This window comes from Heptranchias perlo, chromosome 22, assembly GCF_035084215.1.
Source record: "Heptranchias perlo isolate sHepPer1 chromosome 22, sHepPer1.hap1, whole genome shotgun sequence".
In the NCBI taxonomy this organism is placed as follows: domain Eukaryota; kingdom Metazoa; phylum Chordata; class Chondrichthyes; order Hexanchiformes; family Hexanchidae; genus Heptranchias; species Heptranchias perlo.
Window position 1 is genome coordinate 23,725,907 of NC_090346.1, and position 23,913 is coordinate 23,749,819.

Here is a 23,913-nt window from a genome sequence, read left to right on the forward strand (position 1 = left end):
TCCCATGTGTTTATCAACACCTTCAGTTCATCCACCTTATTTGCAAGACTCCTTGCATTAAAATAGATGCCATCCAGCCTTGCTCTTACATATTTGCCCTGTCTTCCAAGCTGACTTGTTTTTTTCTCAATATTTGGCTGCACATCACCCCCTATTGTAGCTCCACTCTGTATCCCATCCCCCTGCCAAGTTAGTTTAAACCCCCCCCCAACAGTGCTAGCAAACCTCCCCGCAAGGATATTTGTCCTGCTCTGGTTCAGATGCAACCCATCCGACTTGTACAAGTCCCAACTTCCCCAGAAGCAGGCCCAGTGATCCAGGAAACTGAAACCCTCCCTCCTGCACCAACTCTTTAGCCACGCATTCATCTGTTCTATCCTCCTATTTCTATACTCACTAGCCCGTGGCACTGGGAGTAATCCAGAGATTACAACCTTTGAGGTCCTGCTCTTTAATCTGCTACCTAGCTCCCTAAATTCTTGATGCAGGACCTCATCTCCCTTCCTACCTATGTCGTTGGTCCCAATGTGGACCACGACCTCTGCCTGCTCACCCTCCCCCTTGAGAATGCCCTGAAGCCGCTCAGTGACATCCATGACCCTGGCACCAGGGAGGCAACAAACCATCCTGGAGTCACGTTTACGGCCACAGAAACGCCTGTCTGTTCCCCTTACGGTAGAATCCCCTACCACTATAGCTCTTCCACTCTTTTTCCTCCCAGCCTGTGCAGCAGAGCTAACCCTGGTGCCAGGAAGTTGGCTGCTGCTGCCTTCCCCTGATAAGTCATCCCCCTCAACAATATCCAAAGCGGTATATTTGTTTGAGAGGGGGACAGCCACAGAGGACCCCTGCACTGCCTACCTGCTCCTCTTACTCTGCCTGGAGGTCACCCACTTACTTCCTGCCTGTACAACCTTTACCTGCGGTGTGACCATCTCACTAAACGTGCTGTCCACGACGTTTTCAGCATCGCGAATGCTCCTTAATGAATCCATCCGCAGCTCCAGTGCCGCAATGCGGTTTGTCAGTAGCTGCAGCTGGATACATTTCCCGCACACATGGTCGTCAGGGACACCGGAAGGGTCCCTGATTTCCCACATAGAGCAGGAAGAGCATAACACGAGGCTGGGCTGTCCTGACATGACTTACCCTTTAACTAATTAATTCAAATTAAATGAATCCCACCAATTTCACTTCAATTAAAAGGTATACTCAAGGGCCCTTGCTGAACAGCAGTCCCCCACTACACAACAGAGACCAGAGAATCCACAAACTCTAACCTTAGACAAATTCAGCAGGAAAATACTCACCAGCCAATCACTTACCTCTTCCTTGGTGACGTCCCACTTTGGATTAATTTTTGCTTCTTATTTATCTTAGGTCCAGAAGTTAAGTCCCTGAAAACAAAATATAAAAACGAACCTACCCTTTAAATTCCCTCTACCCCCCAAAAGGTTAGAGGAGGTGGGAGGGTGGGAGTCACTACTAGTGTAGTGTCTCGGATTTAGCAACCGCTCCACCTATATACGGGTACCAATGAATTGGCCCCGCCCCTGCCTTTGAAAAATCCCGCGAAGCTCCTTCCCCGCTGGGGAAAAAGACTCACGTAGGTCTCTCCTAGGTCCGCTCCCGCCTGTAGCTCCGCTCCGAGTGCGGGTAGGCCCTCGAGCCTGGGCCTTTAGAAGTCTCCGAGTCCCGCGCTCTCTCCTAGGTCCGCTCCCGCCTGTAGCTCCGCTCCGAGTGCGGGTAGGCCCTCGAGCCTGGGCCTTTAGTAGTCTCCGAGTCCCGCGCTCTCTCCTAGGTCCGCTCCCGCCTGTAGCTCCGCTCCGAGTGCGGGTAGGCCCTCGAGCCTGGGCCTTTAGTAGTCTCCGAGTCCCGCGCTCTCTCCTAGATCCGCTCCCGCCTGTAGCTCCGCTCCGAGTGCGGGTAGGCCCTCGAGCCTGGGCCTTTAGTAGTCTCCGAGTCCCGCGCTCTCTCCTAGGTCCGCTCCCGCCTGTAGCTCCGCTCCGAGTGCGGGTAGGCCCTCGAGCCTGGGCCTTTCGTAGTCTCCGAGTCCCGCGCTCTCTCCTAGGTCCGCTCCCGCCTGTAGCTCCGCTCCGAGACTATGCCACATTTATCTTTTACTTAGTTCATTATATTTATTATAACAAGGTTAAATGTAGGTTTTTGAGCTAATTATATTCTTTAGACATCGGTAAACTTTAAGTTGATTTGTGAGTTAAGAAACAATAGAGGTGCCATTACACGACTGGGTGTATTCTATAGGCCACCAACTAGTGGGAAGGATATAGAGGAATAAATTTGCAGGGAAATTACAGAGAGGTGCAAAAGCTATAGAGTAGTGATAATGGGGGACTTCAATTATCCTAATGTAGACTAGGATAGTAATAGTGTAAAGGGCAGAGAGGGGGAAGAATTTCTGAAGTGTGATCAGGAGAACTTCCTTGATCAGTACGTTTCTGGCCCAATGAGGAAGGAGGCATTGCTGGATCTGGTTCTGGGGAATGAAGTGGGTCAAGTGGAGCAAGTGTCAGTGGGGGAACATTTAGGGAACAGTGATCAAAATATCATAAGGTTTAGATTAGTTATGGAAAAGCACAAGAAGCAATCTAAAGTAAAAATACTTAATTGGAGGAAGGCCAACTTCAGTGGGTTGAGAATGGATCTGGCCCGGGTAAATTGGAATCAAAGACTGGCAGGCAAATCTGTAATCGAACAATGGGCAGCCTTTAAAGAGGAGATGGTTCGGGTACACTCGAGGTACATTCCCACAAGGTGGAAAGGTAGGGCAACTAAAGCCAGGGCTCCCTGGATGATGAAAGAGATGGTGAGTAAGATGAAGCAGAAAGGGGACGTATGACAGATGTCAGGTTGATAATACAAGTGAGAACCAGGCTGAATATAGAAAGTTCAGAGGAGAAGTGAAAAAGGAAATAAGAGGGGCAAAGAGTGAGTGTGAGAATAGACTGGCAGCTAACATAAAAGGGAGTCCAAAAGTCTCCTATGGGTATATAAATAGTAAACAGGTAGTAAGAGGAGGGGTGGGGCCGATTAGGGAGCAAAAAGGAGATCTACTCATGGAGGCAGAGGGCATGGCTGAGGTACTAAATGAGTATTTTGCATCTGTCTTTACCAAGGAAGAAGATGCTGCCAAAGTCACAGTAAAAGGAGGTAGTTGAGATTCTGGATGGGCTAAAAGTTGATAAAGAGGAGGTACTAGAAAGGCTGGCTGTACTTAAAGTAGATAAGTCACCCGGTCCAGATGGGATGCTTCCTAGGTTGTTGAGGGAAGTCAGGGTGGAAATTGCGGAGGTACTGGCCATAATCTTCCAATCCTCCTTAGATATGGGTGTGGTGCCAAAGGACTGGAGAATTGCAAATGTTACACCCTTGCTCAAAAAAGGATATAAGGATAAACCCAGCAACTACAGGCCAGTCAGTTTAACCTCGGTGGTGGGGAAACTTTGAGAAATGATAATCCGGGACAAAATTGATAGTCACTCGGACAAGTGTGGATTAATTAAGGAAAGCCAGCGCCGATTTGTTAAAGGCAAATCGTGTTTAACTAACTTGATTGAGTTTTTTGATGAGAATGTTATGAGGGCGATGCAGTTGATGTGTATACGGACTTCCAAAAGGCGTTTGATAAAGTGCCACATAATAGCAAAGTTGAAACCCATGGAATAAAAGGGGCAGTGCCAGCATGGAAACGAAATTAGCTAAGAGACAAGAAACATAGAGTGATGGTGAATGGTTGTTTTTCGGACTGGAAGAAGGTATGCAGTGATGTTCCCGAGGGGTCGGTACTAGGACCACTGCTTTTCTTGATATATATTAATGACTTGGACTTGGGTGTACAGGGCACACTTTTGCAATTTGCAGATGACACAAAGTTTACAAGTGTAGTGAACAGTGAGGAGGATAGTAATAGACTTCAAGAGGACATAGACAGGCTGGTGGAATGGACGGACACGTGGCAGATGAAATTTAACGCAGAGAAGTGCAAAGTGATACATTTTGGTAGGAAGAACGTGGAGACCCAAAAAATCATATGGGATCCTGGGCTTTATAGATAGAGGCATAGAGTACAAATACAAGGAAGTTATGTTGAACCTTTATAAAACACTGGTTCAGCCACAACTGGAGTATTGTGTCCAATTCTGGGCACCGCACTTTAGGAAGGATGTGAAGGCCTTAGAGACGGTGCAGAAAAGATTTACTAGAATGGTTCCAGGAATGAGGGACTTCAGTTATGTGGATAGACTGGAGAAACTGGGGTTGTTCTCCTTAGAGCAGAGAAGGTTGAGAGGAGATTTGATAGATGTGTTCAAAATCATGAGGGATTTAGACAGAGTAGATAGAGAGAAACTGTTCCCATTGGCAGAAGGGTCGAGAACCAGAAGACACAGATTTAAGGTGTTTGGCAAAAGAACCAAGGTGATATGAGGAAAAACTTCTTTACATAGCAAGTGGTTACGATCTGGAATGCACTGCCTGAAAGGGTAATGGAGGCGGATTCAATCATGGCTTTCAAAAGGGAATTGGATAAGTACTTGAAGGGAAAAAAATTACGGGGAAAGGGCAGGGGAGTGGGACTAAGTGGATTGCTCCTGCAGAGAGCCAGCACGGGCTCGATGGGCTGAATGGCCTCCTTCTGTGCTGTAACCATTCTATGATTCTATGAAGGTTAGTAAACAATGGAGGAAGTCCCTGATAGTGCCAGAATTTTGTATTGCTGACAGATCTGTCCATTTGGTCTGGTTGCAGCTCAAGGCTTTACACTACAAATCCAAGTGGAAAGGAGGAAATTATTGGATCTCCTGATCGAAGCGAAGCAAGAACCTGCAGCGAAGAAGAATGTAAGTTCGTCCTGTACACGCTTTAGAGTAATGGTAACTCCATATCACGACTATTGTTTAAAAAATAGTCACCTCATAGCTTGTTCTTTGGAAAGTCAAATTGACCAATACTGGTGAAAGACGAAATGGCGTAAAAATGGGGCGGTGAGGTCTACAGCCTTCTCCCCACCCCAACCTGGATTTTCCTCCCCCTGTCTCCACTACAATTGCCACTAGCTGCCTTTTCCCTGCCCACCACATGTAAATATCAGCAGGGTGGTGGGGCCCAATGTCATGTACCACTTCTCTCCTGGCCAAAACCTAAAAAGCTGCAGCCTTTTCTGTCCTCGGAGCTCTTCTGCCCTTTTAATTGCTGCAGTGGCATCCCTGGTGCAGCATTGCCCCAGACAAGCACCTGGTAGGAGGCCTTCACTAAGTTCTTTGCCTCCATTAGGAGACTTCAGGGCCATTACAGCAGCTACCCTGGGTCTATCACCACCTTTCATTAGAGAGTCCCTGAAAGCAGTGGTAAGAGGAGCTGGCCAGAGGAAAATGGACAGGAATGCCAGGCGCAGCCTCCTTACTGGCATTTACATAAGGAGGGTAGCAGTCCCAGCAGGGATGAGAGGGAGAAAAATCCAGGCTGAAGCAGGGAGATGATAGTAGGCCTCACCGCCCTATTTTTCCACCATTCCTATCACCAACCCAATGCATTTGGGGCGGGGTAGCAGAGGAAAATCTGGCTCGTAGGAGCTCAACCCGTCCCCATTGCATTTTTAATGGATTTGGGAGAATGGAATATTATAAAGCTCTTTCAATTTGTGAAACTATTCTTTAACTATTGATCATTTCTTTTTTCCCCTATCATTTCCTTAAGGCTTTTCAGTGTCTTACAAGCACACAGATTTTACAAAAATGTACAATCCTATTCATGTTGTTAAATACAAAATAAATTAATTAGGGTTTCCAAAGGGAAGGGGAAAGAGTAATCAACTTTACAGTGAGGCACATTAAAGTGGAATTCATATTTTTTTTTATTTGGGTATCTTCTTACAGTTTTATAAACTGCTCTATTTTCCTTTCCCATTCCCGCTCCCCTTCCACTTTACCCACCGTACATGTCTGTAATTGATATCTAAAAATGTAATTTTGAACTCAAACGCCTTAATATATCTTCTATTTGAAGCCAGCTATCTCATTAGCGGTGCTGAAGCAGAACCTTCCAATCTTGTTGCTAAATTTAGGAACTCCTCTGACATTGTGTTCACAGAATTCATTGAGTTGAAGAAATTGAATTACTGTTGCCATGGTCACAGCCTAAATCTCACTGAACGGTCAAGTATTTATGTGTAGTTTATGAACATAAACATTAATTTATGAATGAAAAATCATAGAGCACGTGACTGAATTTCCAACTTTTGCTTTTAGCAGGTGAAACTCTACGTTGGGAATGTGGATTCACAAATACCCTTTACATTTGTATCAGCCAAGTGTTGGCCTTAGCTCAGTAGTAACACTCTTGCCTCTGAGACTGAAGTTTATGAATTCAAGCTCCATCCCAGAGACTGGAGCACATAATCTCAGCTGACACTTCAGTGCAGTACTGAGGGAGGTGCCGTCTTTTGGATGGGATGTTAAACCGAGACCCTGTCTGTCCTCTTGGGGGATGCAAAAGATCCCATGACACTATTTGAAGAAAACCTGGTGTCCTGGTGAGCATTTATCGCTCAACCAACGCAAGGGAAAATAGATTATCTGGTCATTTATGTCATTGCTGTTTGTAGGACCTTGCTGTATGCAAATTGGCTGCTATGTTTCCCCATTACAACACATCAAAAGTACTACTTTATTGACTGTGAAACGCTTTGGAATGTCCTGAGGTCAGGAAAGATGCTATATGAATGCACATTCTTTCTTTCGTGCATCTATTATATTTACTATCGACTACTAGAAGTGTTATTTAAATACTGGATGGGATTTCTTTTTAATCTGCTAAAAATTACTTTTGGTAAAACTGTAGAAATGAAAGCAGGAAAGAGCATGACCTCCTCTGTGAATGGCGTTTGGCAATGCACTAAGACATTGGAATTTTCCCAAAACAGTAAACCGTTTAACTATAAATTTCTATATATGGTTCATACACATATATATATATGTATATATATGTATATGGGGGTAGATTTTGTCATTACCGCCTGGACTTTAAGCATCCAATGGACGGATCACAGAAAGGACAATCTGGCAGGGAGGATTGCAGGCCAGTAATAGAACTCACCTGATTTCCTATCATTGAAATTAATGGAGGGAAAATCCAGCGGCTTCTGTTAGGGACATACGATCATCCTTACCATATTTTCCTCTCTGCGCTCTGTGCAGGCAATGCTTAACGATCGGGCAGTAAAGAGAAACATCTACTCCATGATCTTATATTATATAAAGTTACACCTACAAGGGATTGAATTAAAAGCTGCAAACTGATCTGGGCGAAGAGGCAATGGTATACTTGTGTGGTATGGTGCCATTGAATATATTCAAGGCTGAGATGGATAGATTTTTGGACTCTAGGGGAATCAAGGGATATGGGGATCGGGCAGGAAACTGGAGTTGAGGTTGAAGATCAGCCATGATCTAATTGAATGCGGAGCAGGCTTGAGGGGCCGTATGGCCTACTCCTGCTCCTATTTCTTATGTTCTTATGTTTTGGATTAAGAAGTCCACTCTCAGGTATCCATTGCTGTACTTTTTTTAATAGCAGTTCTTTGATCTAAATAACACAGAGCCAAATGGTTTATTTCCTTCCTGCGCGTGGAACCAAACCAGCCTAAAAAAGTTGTGCTATGAAACAGTCGCCAGCACACAAAGTAAGCACGCTGTGAATTAGAATCCAGATTCTGCTTTCACTGCCACCACTTATAGTTTATATAAAAGTACCCATGACTATTCTGAAACAGGTTTGCAGCTGTGTCTCTGGAAATAATAAGATTTAATCTTGATCAATGCCAACTGTCATAACAGGATTCTGGCAGAGGAACAGAGTCCCTCGTCTCAGTGAAGGACTTAATCGTACACTTAACCAGAAACATGTGTTACTTTTTTCTCTGTATGTATTACATTGTTTATATATTGTATCATCAAATTTACTTTGTTAATAATCAATCATTTTTAATTATAGTGCGCTCATGGTGCATATCTCAGTGTTTTATTTTGGAATGTGGAACTGAATGTACTAGGCAGCAGTGAGTACTTTAGTCTGCTTGAGGCTTCTATACTAGTATATAAAGTATTGGAACATTGATTACCACAGGTGGATTTCAAGCAGTAGTTTTATGTGCTTGTAAAAGAATAACAGGTGTGGACATGCAAAAATGAAGGTGCTCTTTTGAGATTGGGGCTGAGGCACAAGGTTAGGGAAGATTAGGGGGATATTTTCTCTACATTTAACGTGCTGTACTAGGAACGCTTGACTTTGACAGTAAGTGCCCAAAATTTCCCACTACTAACAGCTCTCATCTTAATAAGCACGAAATTCACAAATTAAAAAAAGTTGAAAGAGTAAATTGAAAACGTGGAGGGTGAATTTCCTCAGAGCTTCTCCTGCTCTGCTGCCGTAACTTTGCCGGGTAACCCGTTTGCGTTCATTTACGGGATTTCTGCCGCACTTCCGGCGAAGAAGCAGGAGACAGTCTGAGGAAGTTAGTGAGTTGATACTTATGATGGATGCGGTGATCTGTGTAATCAGAAAAAGACTCCAAAGGGCAGACATTCGTCTGACCTGATCCCAATCGCATCCAAAATACAAGCGCAATGCGGAGGGAAACCAGCCAGTAATCCTTTGCTTTCATTCTGCTTCTAAAAGTACTGCACACAAACTTCCTCTGGTGTTTCTACACCTGACTGTACCTGAACAGGGCGCAGCAATGTTAACTGCATGCAAATGAACATCAGGGATCTTGACACACAGATTTTCTTTCATATGTCTGGGTGGAGATCGGGAGCAAACTACCCCCATAAAATCCAGGTGCTACTACTTCCTGAGTTACTGCTTATTTGCTGTCTGTCTCAAGGGACAGGCTGTAGTGTCAGGAAAGATCATTATTTTTGATTTTTTGAATTAAAAATGGTTTTGCTGCTTTAGTACTTGATGCCAAATGCTGTTATTCTTTTGCAGTCATCCCCCACTTTTGCGACATGAATTATTTGGAGACAGACAAGGGGAAACAATCACAAGCCCCCGATTGTTGCTGAACCAAATTAGCCTGGCCCTCTCCCGAGTCACAAACACCTCTGTCTCCCTATCAGAGTAAGTATCCTCCTCCTCCCCCTGACCATGCAATTGCTCCAACCCGTCTTCAATGAAAAGAGAAGCCCCTCACACTTAAACCCGCACCCTGCTTCTATTCCTGTACCATCATTCTTCATACCCACTCTTGTTTTACCCCCTTTCCTCCACCTACCCATTAGCAGCACAGGGCCGACTTCTTACCAGCTCCCTCCAAGGCAGACTGGAGGGGCACTTGCTTGGGTTCTGCTGCCATCCCAGCTTTGGCACAGCAGCACAAACACATTCATCGGGGAGGGCACCTTTAACTAAAGATAAAGACCACTGACGGGAAAATTAAAGCTTCTCTCAGGCATAAATAGATTACAAAATCAATCACTCCTGCTCAGAAGCTGTCAAGAGGAAAAAAAAGTCCTGCTCTCATGTACTGTAACTTTCAAAGTTCTTCTGATTTTCTTCTGGAGCTTTCACTGTCCCCGAAGGTCGCTGCTGCCTTCAAGCCCCAGGCAGTGCCCGTATTTCCTCTGCCTCTTTTGCTGAGCTGGGTCTGCACCTGCTTCATGGTACCAAGGCCTCGACAGGAAGATTGGACGCTGAGGACGTCGGTATAACAGTGCACACTTGTGATGTGCTCCACGCTAATTGCTCCTCGACAGCACGAGATAGGAAGAACGACCCTCATTTTTAGGATGTGGCTATCAGATTTATGTAATCACTTTGTTTCCTGCTAACTCCCTGAAGATAGACTCCATCGTCCTTGGTCCATAGCAAAATAAATAAAATGATTGTGAATTCCTTTCTCCTCTGACAATTACATTTGAGTGGCATCTTAAACTAGATCCAGATGGGGAGAAGGGAAGCTGTAGTGTCCTATTGTTGAGTAAGTGAGGAAAGATTTGTAGCCCATCCAGGCGTTAGAACCGTTACATCTGATCACCAGAAGGCGATAAAACTAATCACTAGGGGCTGCTGACAAAGCAGGCATGTGAATCTCCTGCAGCACAGGCAGTCTCTGTTTTAAATCCTGCTGATTGTGAAAGATACCTTTTTGTTTCTTTTGTCTGGTTTGAACTTCAAAGAGTATATTTGACCCATGCCTTCAGTGTGTTGACCGGAGGTCACCGGTTACGGTTATTGGCTTAGTACAAAGAGGAGAAGTGTCAATTCTCTCTTAATTCTCAATTCGCTTTATTAATGTTGTTAGATTATGTACATATAGCTTATATGTCTGGTTAGATATAGGCATGCAGTTTAAAGCAGGTTATACAGTTTTATACCCAAACTAGGATTTAAACGCACACCCACTAGGTTTCTCTGACACTCCCTGAGTGGTCACAGAATAGAAAGGATATTATATTACCCAGAAAGGAGAGCTGACGCTGGCCAGGCGTTCCGTTCTCTCTCTCTTGACGTCGTCTCCACGTCCCTGACATAGGGTCTTCCACTTCCGCGATGGTTAGTCTCCGGAGTTTCACACTGGCACCAAGCCTGCAATTCTTCATTCTTATCCCAAGTCTTATCTCTTCGAGCTCTGTTGTCTTTCTCCTGTTGGCTTAGATTTGCTCGAGTGGTCGGTGTCATCCCCTGATTGGCTCTGTTCCAAGGGGTTAGGTAGCATTACCTCATTACTCCTTTTCTAAATAAGGACTGGTGTCTCATCACATCCCCTTTGTCTCTTAGAAGCGTAGCTAATGATGGTTGGCAGACTCCCTGTTCCGCGGGATGTAAAAGGATTAAGGTCCTTCTTGGGGTTAGTGGGATATTGCAGGGACCATATTGATAGATTCGCCACAAAGGCGGCCCCGCTGATGGAATTATTAAAAAAGAATGTGGCCTGGGAGTGGAAAACAGAACACACCCAGGCCATGACTGATCTAAAGAAAGCACTAGCTGCCGCACCTGCTCTAAAAACCCCAAATCTAACTGAGCCGTTTTCATTGGAGGTGGCTACCACAGACACCACCCTCTCGGCAGTTCTATTACAGGAGACACACGGGAAATTACGACCAGTAACGTACGCCTCACGTATGCTCTCACCAGTAGAGCAGGGGTATATGGTGTACGAAAGACACTAATGGGTGGAAGCTTTTCCGACCAGAACAAACACAGCCAAAATTACTGCGAAAATTCTATTAGAAAAGGTGTTTACCAGTTGGGGTTTACCCCGAAGCATAGAATCGGATCAGGGAACACATTTTACAGCCCAAGTAATGCAAGATGTTATGAGCCTTTTTGGGGTTAGACAGAGATTTCACATACCCTATAGACCACAGTCTAGTGGAATTGTGGAAAGAATGAATCGGACATTGAAAAACATGATAGCCAAAATGGTGCAGCAGCGCAAGACAACCTGGCAGGTCGTTCTGCCCTTTGTGCTGATGATAGTCAGGAATACCGTGGCTTCATCAACAGGCTACACTCCTTATAGACTCATGACAGGAAGGGACATGAGGGGAATGGAGGGGTTGGTAGGTTTGGATTTGTCTGAACCCGAGGTAGACCACATTATATCAGAAAAATGGGTACAACAGCTAGTAGAAACAAGTGGTTCCCTGCTTGCCAAGCAGTTGTATGAACTAAGGCTAGTGGGAAATGCTCTGTAAAAATAAGAGTTCACATGAAGACTTAAACCGGAATTTCCTGGAGCGCACATACGCAGAAATAACACTGAAATTTATGCCGATATCTGCCCCGTTCTTGCCGACAGGATTCTACACCCAAATTTCCTGCAGAAACAAATGATACAATTCTGCTCTGACGCTACAGTTACGCTGAAATGTTCCAGGAAATTCCGGGCCTTTATAATGTGGACGTCAGAACTAAAGTATCTGTACTGCTTCCATAATTTACTGGAGTTTGGAAACTTTTATTTGTTTTCTTACATCTTCAACAAGTTAAGTAACGTCCTTTAACCAAATGAAATACGCAATGTTTTTACTTTAATATCCTGATTCGTAGATTATAGTCTAAGTTGAAAGGTCCAGATAGATGGTATTCCTTCTGTTATCCAACAATGACAACTTGCACTTATATAGCACCTTTAACATAGAAAAATGTCCCGAGGCACTTCACAGAGGTGCAATCAGAAATGAGATATTAAGAGGGGTGACAGGTTTTAGGTAGATGTTAAAAGAGGAGAGGGAAGTGGCGAGGTGAAGGGGTTTGGGAAAGGGATTCTAGAGTGGTGAGAGGGATGGAATTGGAGGCACGGGTGCGGAGATTGTGGCAGGGCCCAAAGACAATGGCTTTGATCTTCCCAGTGTTGAGTTGGAGGAAATTGCGGCTCATCCAATACTAGATGTCCGACAAGTTGTTTGACAACACAGTGGCAGTGGAGAGGTAGAGCTGGATGTTGTCAGTGTTCATGTGGAAGCTGACTCCATGGCCCTGATATTAGCGGGGAGGCGGGATGGCAGCGGGGGAGGGGGGGCGATTGGGCGCATGGGTAACCCGCCTAATAAAATCTGTCCATTTCCTACGCGATTGCGGGTAATTGGAGCCACTTAACGTGGCTTCCGGGTTTGCCGTCCGAAAGCTGCGCAGCGGGCCGACTGCGCACCCGCATCACAGGCTGTCAGCTGGAGGAGCTCTATTTAAAGGGGCAGTCCTCCAATGGCTGCTCCTGGAACAAACACCCGCACAGCACAATGGAGCAGCACAGGGGAAAGGCTGCTCCTAGATTTAGTGATGCCTCACTCCAGGTGCTACTGGATGGGGTGAGGAGGAGGAGTGAGGTCTTCTTACCCAGCGGACGGGAGGAAGTGCCTTGCCTCTGCCACCAAGAAGGCCTTGCTCGAGGTAGCAGAGGAGGTCACCAGCAGCAGCAACACCTCCCGCACCTGATCCAGTGCAGGAAGTGCTTCAATGACCTAACTAGGTCAGCCAAAGTGAGTACACTCAGTGATTCTCCTACATTCCGTCTTCCACATCACCGCCCCCACCCCCCAACTCATTTTGCACTGCCAACACTACTCTATCACATCATTCCTCACACCCACTTAAGGCTCATCCTCAATTTACCTGCACTTCCTCACCTCCCCATTAGTCACCCCACCACTACCACTCAACCCAATCCTCATACAATGTCATGGCTCTGTCTCTGTCTCATACTCACCCTCTGATGCATCTTTTTCACGGTCAGCCTCACCCAAACCAATGCATTCATCGGTTGGCCACTTCAACATCACTCACTCATGCATCTGTACTTTCTCCCCTTATAGGAGAAGAGAGCCCAGAATGCACGGGAGAAGGCGAGGGGACCAGAATGGGGCCACAACAGTTCATCATCCTCACAAATGTGAAGCAGGAGGCACTGAAGCTGAGCCGCACCCTCGAGTGCCTGTCTGTCAGGGACGCCAAGACTGGCACCCGACAAACGTCTGGTGACAGAACTTCAACATTCAGCACACGCAATATAAATTGATGTTAACATGCCTCGCTATCTTCTGCAACTCAGTGTGCTCATCACAACATGACATATCTGTGATCATGCTTAATATTGCCTTCTGTTCTCTTACAGGGCCTTCGGCGACGGCTGTGACAGCAGAGGGCGAATCCTCAGAGGACCTGCCGGCCTCTGAGGGCGCACCATCACATCTGAGCGAGCCATCCACCAGTGCAGATACTCACACCTCGGTGGGTCCTAGTCCTCAGTTAGTTGGGTTGGCACCTGGTGAGTTACCACACATGTGAGCACGAGCAGACACTGGTGGCAGGGGCAGCTGTGGAGAGTTCGCGTCAGTGGGAGTACTCCTCTCCAGGCTCTGCTCAGTTGGATACAGATGCTGAACCCTGGGGGCCATCCTTTAAAATAAGAATGATCGAGGGGCAGCAGCACATTTGCGAGGTGCAGAAACAGGTGCCACGCACACTCTCCACAATAGCGCAGAGGATGGAGGAGTCCAATTCTTGCATGAGTGGAATGGTGGCACAAGTACAGGAGGGAATCTCTGAGATACTGTCACAGGATCGTGAGCAACTCTCTGAGATAGTGTCACTGGGACGTGAGCAACTCTCTGAGATAGTGTTGCGGGTAAGTGCGGGAATGTCTGCGATGGAGGGAAGGCTAACCTCCATTGAACTTCATGCACATCTCACAAATGAGTCCATTCAGGCCCTGACAATGACCGTTTGGACTCAGGGTGAACAACATTCTGCTGCATTAAACAGGCAGACAGATGCACTAGCACTGGCCTTACAAGGCTTCACACATGTCCTCCAACAGGGTGGTAGGAGTGGTGTGGGACCTGCCCAGGGGAGGGATGATGGCGAAAGGGGACATGGAAGTGGGGACACCACTAAAAGCGCTCCCATGTCTCACCCATTGCCCCCCTCTCAACAAGTACCCACAATACTGCCTCCTCTTCAGGTGGCCGAGTCTGCCCTTGCACAGGTGCAGGTGGAGCAGTCTTTGGAGGGGCCCTCACGGGCACCTAAACCCAGAGGGCGTAGGCCTAAAGCATCTAATCGGTCTGGGCATGAACAAGAGCAACCTGCCACTACCTCTGCTGCAGCCACAGGGAATGCACCATGTAGAAGTAGTCGGAAGCGAAAGGTGAAGGGGATGCACAAGGGTGTTTGACGGTTGGTCATGTTTTTTATTTATATTTGCTTTTTGTTAAACTCACATTAAATGTTATTATTGTCACCAATACTGCCACGTCTTGGCCATTCTTGACAGGGCCTTATTACAGATAGTTCACCATGAACGCCGTCACTTGATGCCGCCCATTGGGTCACTCTACAGTGGGTATATATGTAGTTGCAGGACTGTTTTATGCGGGAGGGTCGGGGGGGGCTGGTGTGGGTGCTGCTCTATCCAGGTGGTGTGAGGACTGGACTCTTCACACTGTTCGATGTTAGGAGAACCGTTCACATATCAGTGACTCCCTGGCTTCACGAGCAGCCAGGTGAACCGCTGCTCTGCCCCTGGGTTGCTCCTGCTCCTGCTTCTTCTTCTTCTTGTGGGTGGCAGTTGTGGATGGGGCCTCCTCAAGCGGCACCCCTCTCTGTTGTGCCAACACACGACTATAATGCATCCCACTCTGTCTGCTGCATATTGAAGCGCTCCCCCAGAACGATTAAGGCACCTGAAGCGCATCTTGAGCAGCCCTTTAGCATGTTCGATTGTGGACCTGGTAGCAATGTGGCTGTCGTTATATCGACGCTGTTGCTCGGTGGTGGGGTTCCTCAGAGGTGTCATGAGCCACGTGTGCAGGGGGTATCCCTTGTCCCCGAGTAGCCAGCCCTTGTGGGTGTTCGGTGCGTGGAAGAGGGACGGGATGTTGGATTCCCAGAGGATGAAGGAATCATGGCAGCTGCCAGGTTATCTGGCGCACACGTGAAGGAATCTCTTGCGGTGGTCACAAACGAGCTGAGTGTTGATGGAGTGATAGCCCTTCCTGTTGATGAACAGTCCTGGCTCGTGTGGAGTTTCTCATATTGCTATATGGGTGCAATCGATTACACCCTGCACCCGTAGGAAGCCAGCCTCATCGTGGAATCCCACTGCCCTCTCCATCAGGCTGAGGTCGTCCATGGGGAAGTTGACGTAGTGCGAGGCTCTGCAAAACAAGCCGTTGGTGACCTGCCTTATGCACTTGTGTGCAGATGACTGAGAGACCCCAGCGATGTCCCGGGTGGCACCCTGGAATGATCCGGAGGCGAAGAAGTTGAGGGCAATGATGACTTTGACAGTGACGGGTAAGGAGATGCTGTTCGGCCCAGCTGGGAGCAGCTCTGCATGAAGGAGGCTGCAGATGTCTGCGACTACCTGGCAACTGAGCCTTCGTATGCACTGCTCCTCAGAGAGGTCCAGGAAGTTGAGCCATGGCCTGTAGACCCCGTTGCCAGGGTAGTGCCTCCTGCGACGTCCCGAATGCGGAAGTCCCACCGGCAATTAAAGCCGGCGGGATGTTGTTGCTCTCTGTGCTCTTGTGCAGGTGCCTGTGGCGCAGCACTGTGTTGTGGAGCTCCACGTGGCAGAGGTGGACGCCGTGCCTGGTGAGGCTGGTGATGTTGCTCATCCTCAGATGTAGTGGCGAATGCAGCCATCGCGCCCCCCATCCTGACGGTGTGAGTTTGAGGGGGTCCACAAACTAGTTAAATATGTTTCAACAGCAGAGTTTTGGGTGGAAGGTGAACATTTTGAGTGAAAACACAAAGGTCTTGCAGCCAAAACTTTGTCTGAAGTGACAGAGTGCCCTGCTGCAATAAATTACATTTTCTCCCCACCTGTCAAATAATCCTTTGCATCTCCCACTGGCTGCTGGCTGAAACACGTCTGTTGCAACAGGGAGTGTTTCCCACAGCACGGGAAACACGCTGAGGATGCTTCAAATCGCACCCCTGCCAAAATGTCGAGTCAATCAAGTAGTTCAACTATCTGACAAACTATGCAATTTATCATCCCGCTGGATTTAATTGCCGGTGGGACTTCCACGTTCGGGAGGTGCGCACACACCCAAACTCGTCGCTGGGGAACCTGGAAGTCAGCGGGTTGGAGCCGGGCTCCAAACCCACTCGGGATTTCAGCGATTTTCGGAGCCCCAACGCTCCCACTCCTTCACCCAAAATTGAGCCCCATGTCTGCAAATGATGTCGCCATGAGGCAGCATGTAGAGGAAGAAGAGGGGGGGGCCAAGGATAGATTCTTGGGGGTCTCTGGAGGTCATGGTGCGGGGGCAGGAAATGAAGCCATTATTGGAGATACTTTGGCTACGATCGGATAGGTAAGTGTAGAACCAAGCGAGTGCAGTCCTACTGAGGTGGACAGTGGATTTGATGTTAGTTGTCTGAATGTGTATCTGTTGGAGTTCTAAGTCTTATGGAATCTGCTCTATTTACATTCCATAACACTGATCCCTACAGAGAAACAACTGCACACAGTTGCAATTGTTGGGGAAGGCCACCAATGCAGAAACATCATTGCGTGGCGAATGGTCAGTCCAGTTGGTGGTGTCTGGCACTGCCAGTGGCAGAGTTTAGATTTGTCCTGCCAGTGCTGTTACCTTTGGAGAAGCCACAGAAAGGACCTCCTGAGGTGCTTCTTGGCAGTCCTGGACCGGCCCCTTTACACTACAGCACTGCTGCTGATGTCAGAGTTGTTGTCTGCAGCACCACTACAATGTAATTGGGTTATTAATTGACTGAATTACTTGGTTTAATACATCTACCTACTAATGCACTGCATGTGTAGAATATGTTTACTGGACCTTCACTTCACTATTTACCAGAAATCAAATAGTAATTATTCATGGCTTCCTCTCTAATGGTATAAACATCTAAAACATTCCCTTCAATAACATTACCCTTGCTGTGGCATACTTTTTGTGAGACTTCTATGGTGAGCCTTGTGGAGATGGTGATGATCTGTTCCCAAGCTTTATGTATTACGCCTACACACTACTTAAAAATGATATTTTGTTTCCCTATATAGTATCGAGACAAATTGGATGGCAGATTTGTTCTGAAATGTCTTATCCCTCGGAAACCTCTGGTCCTGCATTTCCGCTGTCTGGCCCTGCTGAAGCGTCTGTTATGCTGATAAAGCGCGACAAAGGACTACAGCAGTATCTGCTGGAGGCAGCTTACTCCTACGTTACACAGGTATCTTTCCCTTTTGATGCCACACACTGTACTGGGCAAAAAAGAAAAAGAAATAACTGGACCCAAGCAGGTACCGGTTTTAGGCCCCAAAATTAACTCTGCAACTGTTTTGAAGGTGATCACATTGAACTAATGAGTGCCTCACTATATCAATCACTGCAGTAACTGGAGCTAAACATTTACCTGTTGTGTTGATGCTGTAAGTGAAATACTGCAGGTATTTCTACTATCTATACTACTGCTAATTTTACTGATTTGTGGCTTTCAAGGAAGGGAAGAAGTGTCCAGTGAATTGGAATGAGCCAATTAAGTGACTTAAACTGTAAGCAAATTAGGAACTAGATTCTAAAAATAACATTTTGCCATAAACCAGCTTGTCCATTTTACTGCAATTTACAGTTAAAATATAACTTGGCAACACACAAATTCTGTCCTGAGATTCACTCAGATCCTACATCATAAAAGTTATCAAATCTGATAGAATGGCCCCGATATTATTGGGGAAGTGGGTGGGGAGGGGGGGATGGGGGGATGGTGCGGGGGAGCGCGATAGCACATCGAAAACCCAGCACGGCCGGGGAGGTGGAGGTCCTGCTGATCTTAACGGCAGGGCCTGATTTAAATAAAATGCTGCAGAATCCTGCCTGACAGACAGCCAGCCAGATTGACAGCCTGGCCAGCCAGCGGGAGACCGTGCAGACGGCAGAAGGCTGCAGCTGGGGATCCGTGAGGACGGTCCCCGGCAGTTAGTGGGGCCACGTTCGGGAGGGAAGGGGGGGGGCTGTGAACGGTGCCACGATCAGGGGAGGGGAGTAGCCCAGTGCAAGGGAGGCCCAAGGCTTGTTTGTGAGGGCCGGAGGAGCACATCTGTCCCTCATGGTCCCCAAGGAAACATAAAATAAATCTTTAAAAGTTACCTCCTAGGCCGCTTCTAGCCCAGGATTCAGCTCCGAGGGATGCAGACACTGACCCACCTTTCCCCTCCGTCCAGGCCTCAGGTTGAAATCGCAGATCAGGTCCTGATGACATCATCAGACCCAATCTGCATGTTTAAAACAGTAACCCCGCTTTCTTCCTGCAGGTGTCCCGCTTGCCTGTTCAAAAGGGAATCGGAATTGGACTCGGGAATCGGAAATATAATTTCAAAATTTGTGGATGACTTCAAATTGGGGGGTATAGTTAATACCGAGGAGGACTCCGACAAAGTACAGGAAGACGTTAATAAACTTGCAGAATGGGCGTGTAATTGGCAAATGAATTTCAATATAGATCAGTGTGAGGTATTACATTTTGGTAGGAAGAATAAGGGGGCCACATGATCCTTGGAAAATAAGAGTCCAAATGGGGTAGAGGAGCAGAGGCATCTGGGGGTACAGATACACAAATCACTAAAAGTAGCAACGCAGGTTAATAAGGCCATAAAAAAAGCAAACCAAGCACTGGGGTTCAATTCTAGAGGGATAAAATTGAGAAGCAGAGAAATTATGTAAAACTTGTATAGAACCTTGGTTAGACCACACTTGGAGTATTGTGAACAGTTCTGGTCTCCATATTATAAAAAGGATATAGAGGCGTTGGAGAAAGTGCAAAAAAGATTTAATAGGATGATACCAGAACTGAGAGGTTGTACCTATCAGGAAAGATTGAACAGGCTGGGGCTCTTTTCTCTAGAGAAGACTGAGGGGTGACCTGATAGAGGTCTTTAAGACTATGAAAGGATTTGATAGGGTAGATGTAAAGAAGATGTTTCCACTTGCGAGGAGACCAGAACTAGGAGCCATAAATATAAGATAGTCACTAATAAATCCAATAGGGAATTCAGGAGAAACTTCTTTATCCAGACAGTGGTTAGAATGTGGAACTCTCTACCACATGGAATAGTTGAGGCGACTAGCATAGATACATTTAAGGGGAAGCTAGATAAACACATGAGGAGAAAGGAATAGAAGGATATGTTGATGGGGTTAGATGAAGAAGGGTGGGAGGAGGCTGGTGTGGAGCATAAATACCGGCATGGACCTGTGGGGCCGAATGGCCTGTTTCTGGGCTGTACATTCTATGTAAACGAGCAGGTTAACATGGGGATACAGCGGGAAGGAAGCAGGATCGGTGGGGGTAACAGACACCATTATTTTAACTGCCCCCCGCCTGGTTTCCACCAGGTGGGGGCAGTTAAAATCAGGGCCAATGTGTCACTACTTTTATTTTCCAATGACACTGCAAAAATATCTACTTCCAACAGACTATGGGCTGCCAGACCACTAGACTGCAGTTCAATAATAAGTGAAAATGTCTTATAAATGATACGATGCCATTGAGTGAACCTCAAGAGTAATCCACTGTGGTTTTACAAAAGTCATGAGAAGCTGTCAATGGGAATTACAGCCTAATAATTCACTTGGAGCTATTCCTTATTATCTATGTATTGAATTGCAGCCAATTTAGTAGTTTACTGTTTGGCTCTTGAGAATAATAAGTTACATGGAGCCAAAATTAGTTCTGTAGTTCCATTTTGCTCGTCTTAGGTTCTATAATATAATGACACAGTCCATTGTTTGGTTTACATTTCAGTATAGAACATTTCAGTTAGCTGAACTTTGTCAGTGTGGCTAATGAAATGTCAATGGAAAGCTATGAGAATGAGTTTATCATTTGATTAATAGGACAGTTGATTTTTCTGGAAAGCTTAATATTCGAGATTTACATTCATAAGCAGGGAGTGCTCGTCCCTTTGCTCCCTCGGAATTTGTGAGAAAAATCTAATGTCAAGCTGTAAGCTTAGCAGTGAATATGTCTGTTGTCTGCACTGCTCTTAGATCACACTGGTGGTCAGATGGAGACTGCTCAAATTGTTCGAGCCAAGAAGACTCAATCACAGTATGTTTGAAGTGTTTTTTCAGTTTAAAAAACCTCCTTATTATTGCTTTTTAACTGTTTACAGAAATGGGACTATATTTGCCTGTAGGTATTAGTGTTTACAAAAAAGTAGATTTGAGTAAGCAAGACTACTGGAATGTGGAAAGGAATTTTCACCCATTTTTACCACAGTTCTAAGCCTTGCTTCCATCTGTTTATGGAAATTAGCAGAAAAAAACACAGTCCATCTTGTTAAAGGTCAGTCTGGACAAACTTGGGCAGATTGCAGAGTTAAAATTACAATTGACTTCAATACTCACAGACCTGTGAATTCGTTTTATGAAAAAAGGGCAGCATTTCTAATTTTCACTGACAACAGTTTTCATCTCCACAGCAGAGGTGCAGCAGCCATTGCCTGCCTGTTATCTCATTGTCCAGCAGGACTTTGAGGAGAGAGCAGCACCACAGTGCAGCACAGGCATTCTGTAAACCATTTGCAGAACAAACTACCGCATGCAGCTGATCTATCAGAACAGATACAGCTCCCTGGACCTCACAGAAGAAAAAGTGCATGAGGACGCTCGGGCTCGGGCTCGGGCTCAGGCTCAGGCTCAGGCTCAGGCTCAGCAAGTTTACACAGATGTGCCTTCTGGTCCTCACTGACCTGCTGGGACAGTCAGCTATCCACATTTCATCACGAGTGGCAGTGAATGTCACTAAAGCGCCCACTTCTGCTTTTGACCCAGGCGTATTTAGGATGCTCTGGCGCAACAGACACCTGGAAGTCCCACCGGCACTTAAAGCCGGCGGGCCGATACTTAAAGGGGCAGTGTACCTCATTGCGATAGTTGGGGCACTTAACATTTTGTGTATTATAAATATAGGATGAATTCTCTCTTCCTTGTTCCGGTTTCCCATCACTTCTGGTTCACATCAAGTGAAAGCAGGTGTGAAGGGCCGGATCCATGAGGTGAGTGCCTTTATTGCACTGCTTGTGGAGCAGGAGTGCTTCATCCAGGCCCAACAAGCTTACCTGGCGCGACAGGATCTCCGCAATCGGCCGACCCCCCCCCCCCCCCCATGGTGGACACACACCCCCATCCTGATGGTGGAAAACTCCCCGATGGTGATCTCACCCCCCCCCCCCCCCCCCCGATCTTCTCCAAGGCCCCCCTGATGTCGTCCACGTCCCCCCACCCCTCCGATTTCTTCCAGTGTCTGATCCTTTGCCATCCTTTTCTTTGCTGCTCTGCTGCTTCCCCTTACTGCTGCTTACTTTAATTTCACACAACAGCTTGTTTCACACTTCTCTTCTGAGTCTCCCTTTACTTATTTTTGCTTGTCTCCTCCCTATTTCTGCTGTTTTCCTCTACCTCTTCCTCCGTTCTCTCCCACCAGTGAAACATTCCTCCAATCCCAGCATCCTTTCATTACCCGTACTTTCTCCTTTCCTTCTCGAAAATGATTCCACAATTTATAATTTATCCCTGGATGACCTTTAATCACAGCCACCAGTTTTTAATATTTGTAGTATTTCCAATAAAGATCGATTCACTGGAGTAGCCTCAACAGGTATTGGATTGTTTGACTGCCAAAAGCTCTGGAACTTCAGGCTCCTGAGCTAACCATTTTTTTTCAGATTTAAGCTTACACATAGTGACAGTGAAACAAGCTTTAATATTAATGTTAATGCTCAGATATTAGCAATAATGTTATTAGTGTAATATAACAATAAACTACTAAAATACTTACTTTTTAAAATAATTACACATTGACTTCCTGTCTTTTCATTTTTCTCATGTTTTTTCTTTCATTTTGCTGTTTAAACTTTAGTCTTGTTATTTCTAAATGATATACTCTATTTTGTCTTTTCTGTTTTTCTTTTGAATCATTTAAAAATGATTTACGGCCCACAGTCTCTCTCCCTTCCTCCCCCATCTCCAATGCACGGCTCCTTTTTTTTTATTCGTTCGTGGGATGTGGGCATCGCTGGCGAGGCCGGCATTTATTGCCCATCCCTAATTGCCCTTGAGAAGGTGGTGGTGAGTTGCCTTCTTGAACCGCTGCAGTCTGTGTGGTGAATGTTCTCCCACAGTGCTGTTAGGAAGGGAGTTCCAGGATTTTGACCCAGCGACAATGAAGGAATGGCGATATATTTCCAAGTTGGGATGGTGTGTGACTTGGAGAGGAACGTGCAGGTGGTGTTGTTCCCATGTGCCTGCTGCCCTTGTCCTTCTAGGTGGTGGAGGTCGCGGGTTTGGGAGGTGCAGTCGAAGAAGCCTTGGCGTGTTGCTGCAGTGCATCCTGTGGATGGTACACACTGCAGCCACAGTGCGCCGGTGGTGGAGGGAGTGAATGTTTAGGGTGATGGATGGGGTGCCAATCAAGCGGGCTGCTTTGACCTGGATGGTGTCAAGCTTCTTGAGTGTTGTTGGAGCTGCACTCATCCAGGCAAGTGGAGAGTATTCCATCACACTCCTGACTTATGCCTTGTAGATGGTGGAAAGGCTTTGGGGAGTCAGGAGGTGAGGTTCCCTCCTGACAGGCAGACAGCCTGTCAACCTGGCTGCCTGGCACATGGGAAACCTAGAAGCAAAAATACTTACCTTCAGTTGAGTTGTGATCGCAGATTGCGACGCACTCAGTCCGCTTCCAGGTCTCCCCACGAATATCTACCCACCCGCTCAATTCTCGGAAACTGGTTTTTAACCCCTTAATTACTATGACAGAATTAAAAAGCCAATACCAAGCTAAATCTTAGACAAAAAAGCTTCATTTTTTGTCACAATCCTGTTATGTGAGACTTCTGGGAGCCTGAAAAAATTTGCAAATATCTAATGAAGCAGGTCATGTAGAATAAAACCACATATAAAATCCAGCCAAAGAAAACCACCTCTTGAGGTGGTTCTCGGAGCTCTGAAAACAGTAAGGCTGTCCCTTTCACACTACAACATTGCTGTATTCATTGGAAAGGAAAATCGAGCAGGGTGTATAACAGATGGCCAATCCGCTACCGCTCACTTTGCACCCCTTCCAAAGTCGAATTTTACCCCCTCTGACTCTTAAGTAATTATTTTTACATGAATTCCCTAGTCAGGGAGCCCATGGAGCATAGCTTAGTAAGCATATTCGAGTTTATCCCCATTTTCTTTGGTTAATGTTGGGAATGTCTCCTCATAAATGATATATAGATAATGATCTTACAATTTGGACAATTTAGATGCAGGGAATGAGAATGTTTCCCAGTGTACTCAATCTCTGGAGCTAGAATCCATGTTCTAGTTTTTTTTTATCAATTTGTTACAGGCTGGGTGAAATTTCTGTCTTTGTGCC

At 46.3% G+C, this 23,913-nt stretch overlaps 1 protein-coding gene across 1 annotated transcript in view; it reads left to right on the forward strand.

Moving 5' to 3' along the window:
• LOC137340963 (apolipophorins-like) overlaps positions 1 to 23,913 on the forward strand; it is a 163,479-nt gene that overhangs the window by 117,857 nt on the left and 21,709 nt on the right. The window contains exons 22-24 of the mRNA XM_068003772.1: positions 4,768 to 4,859; positions 17,555 to 17,724; positions 18,376 to 18,450. Of these exons, the coding sequence (XP_067859873.1) occupies positions 4,768 to 4,859; positions 17,555 to 17,724; positions 18,376 to 18,450 (337 nt within the window). The remainder of the gene's footprint in view (positions 1 to 4,767; positions 4,860 to 17,554; positions 17,725 to 18,375; positions 18,451 to 23,913) is intronic.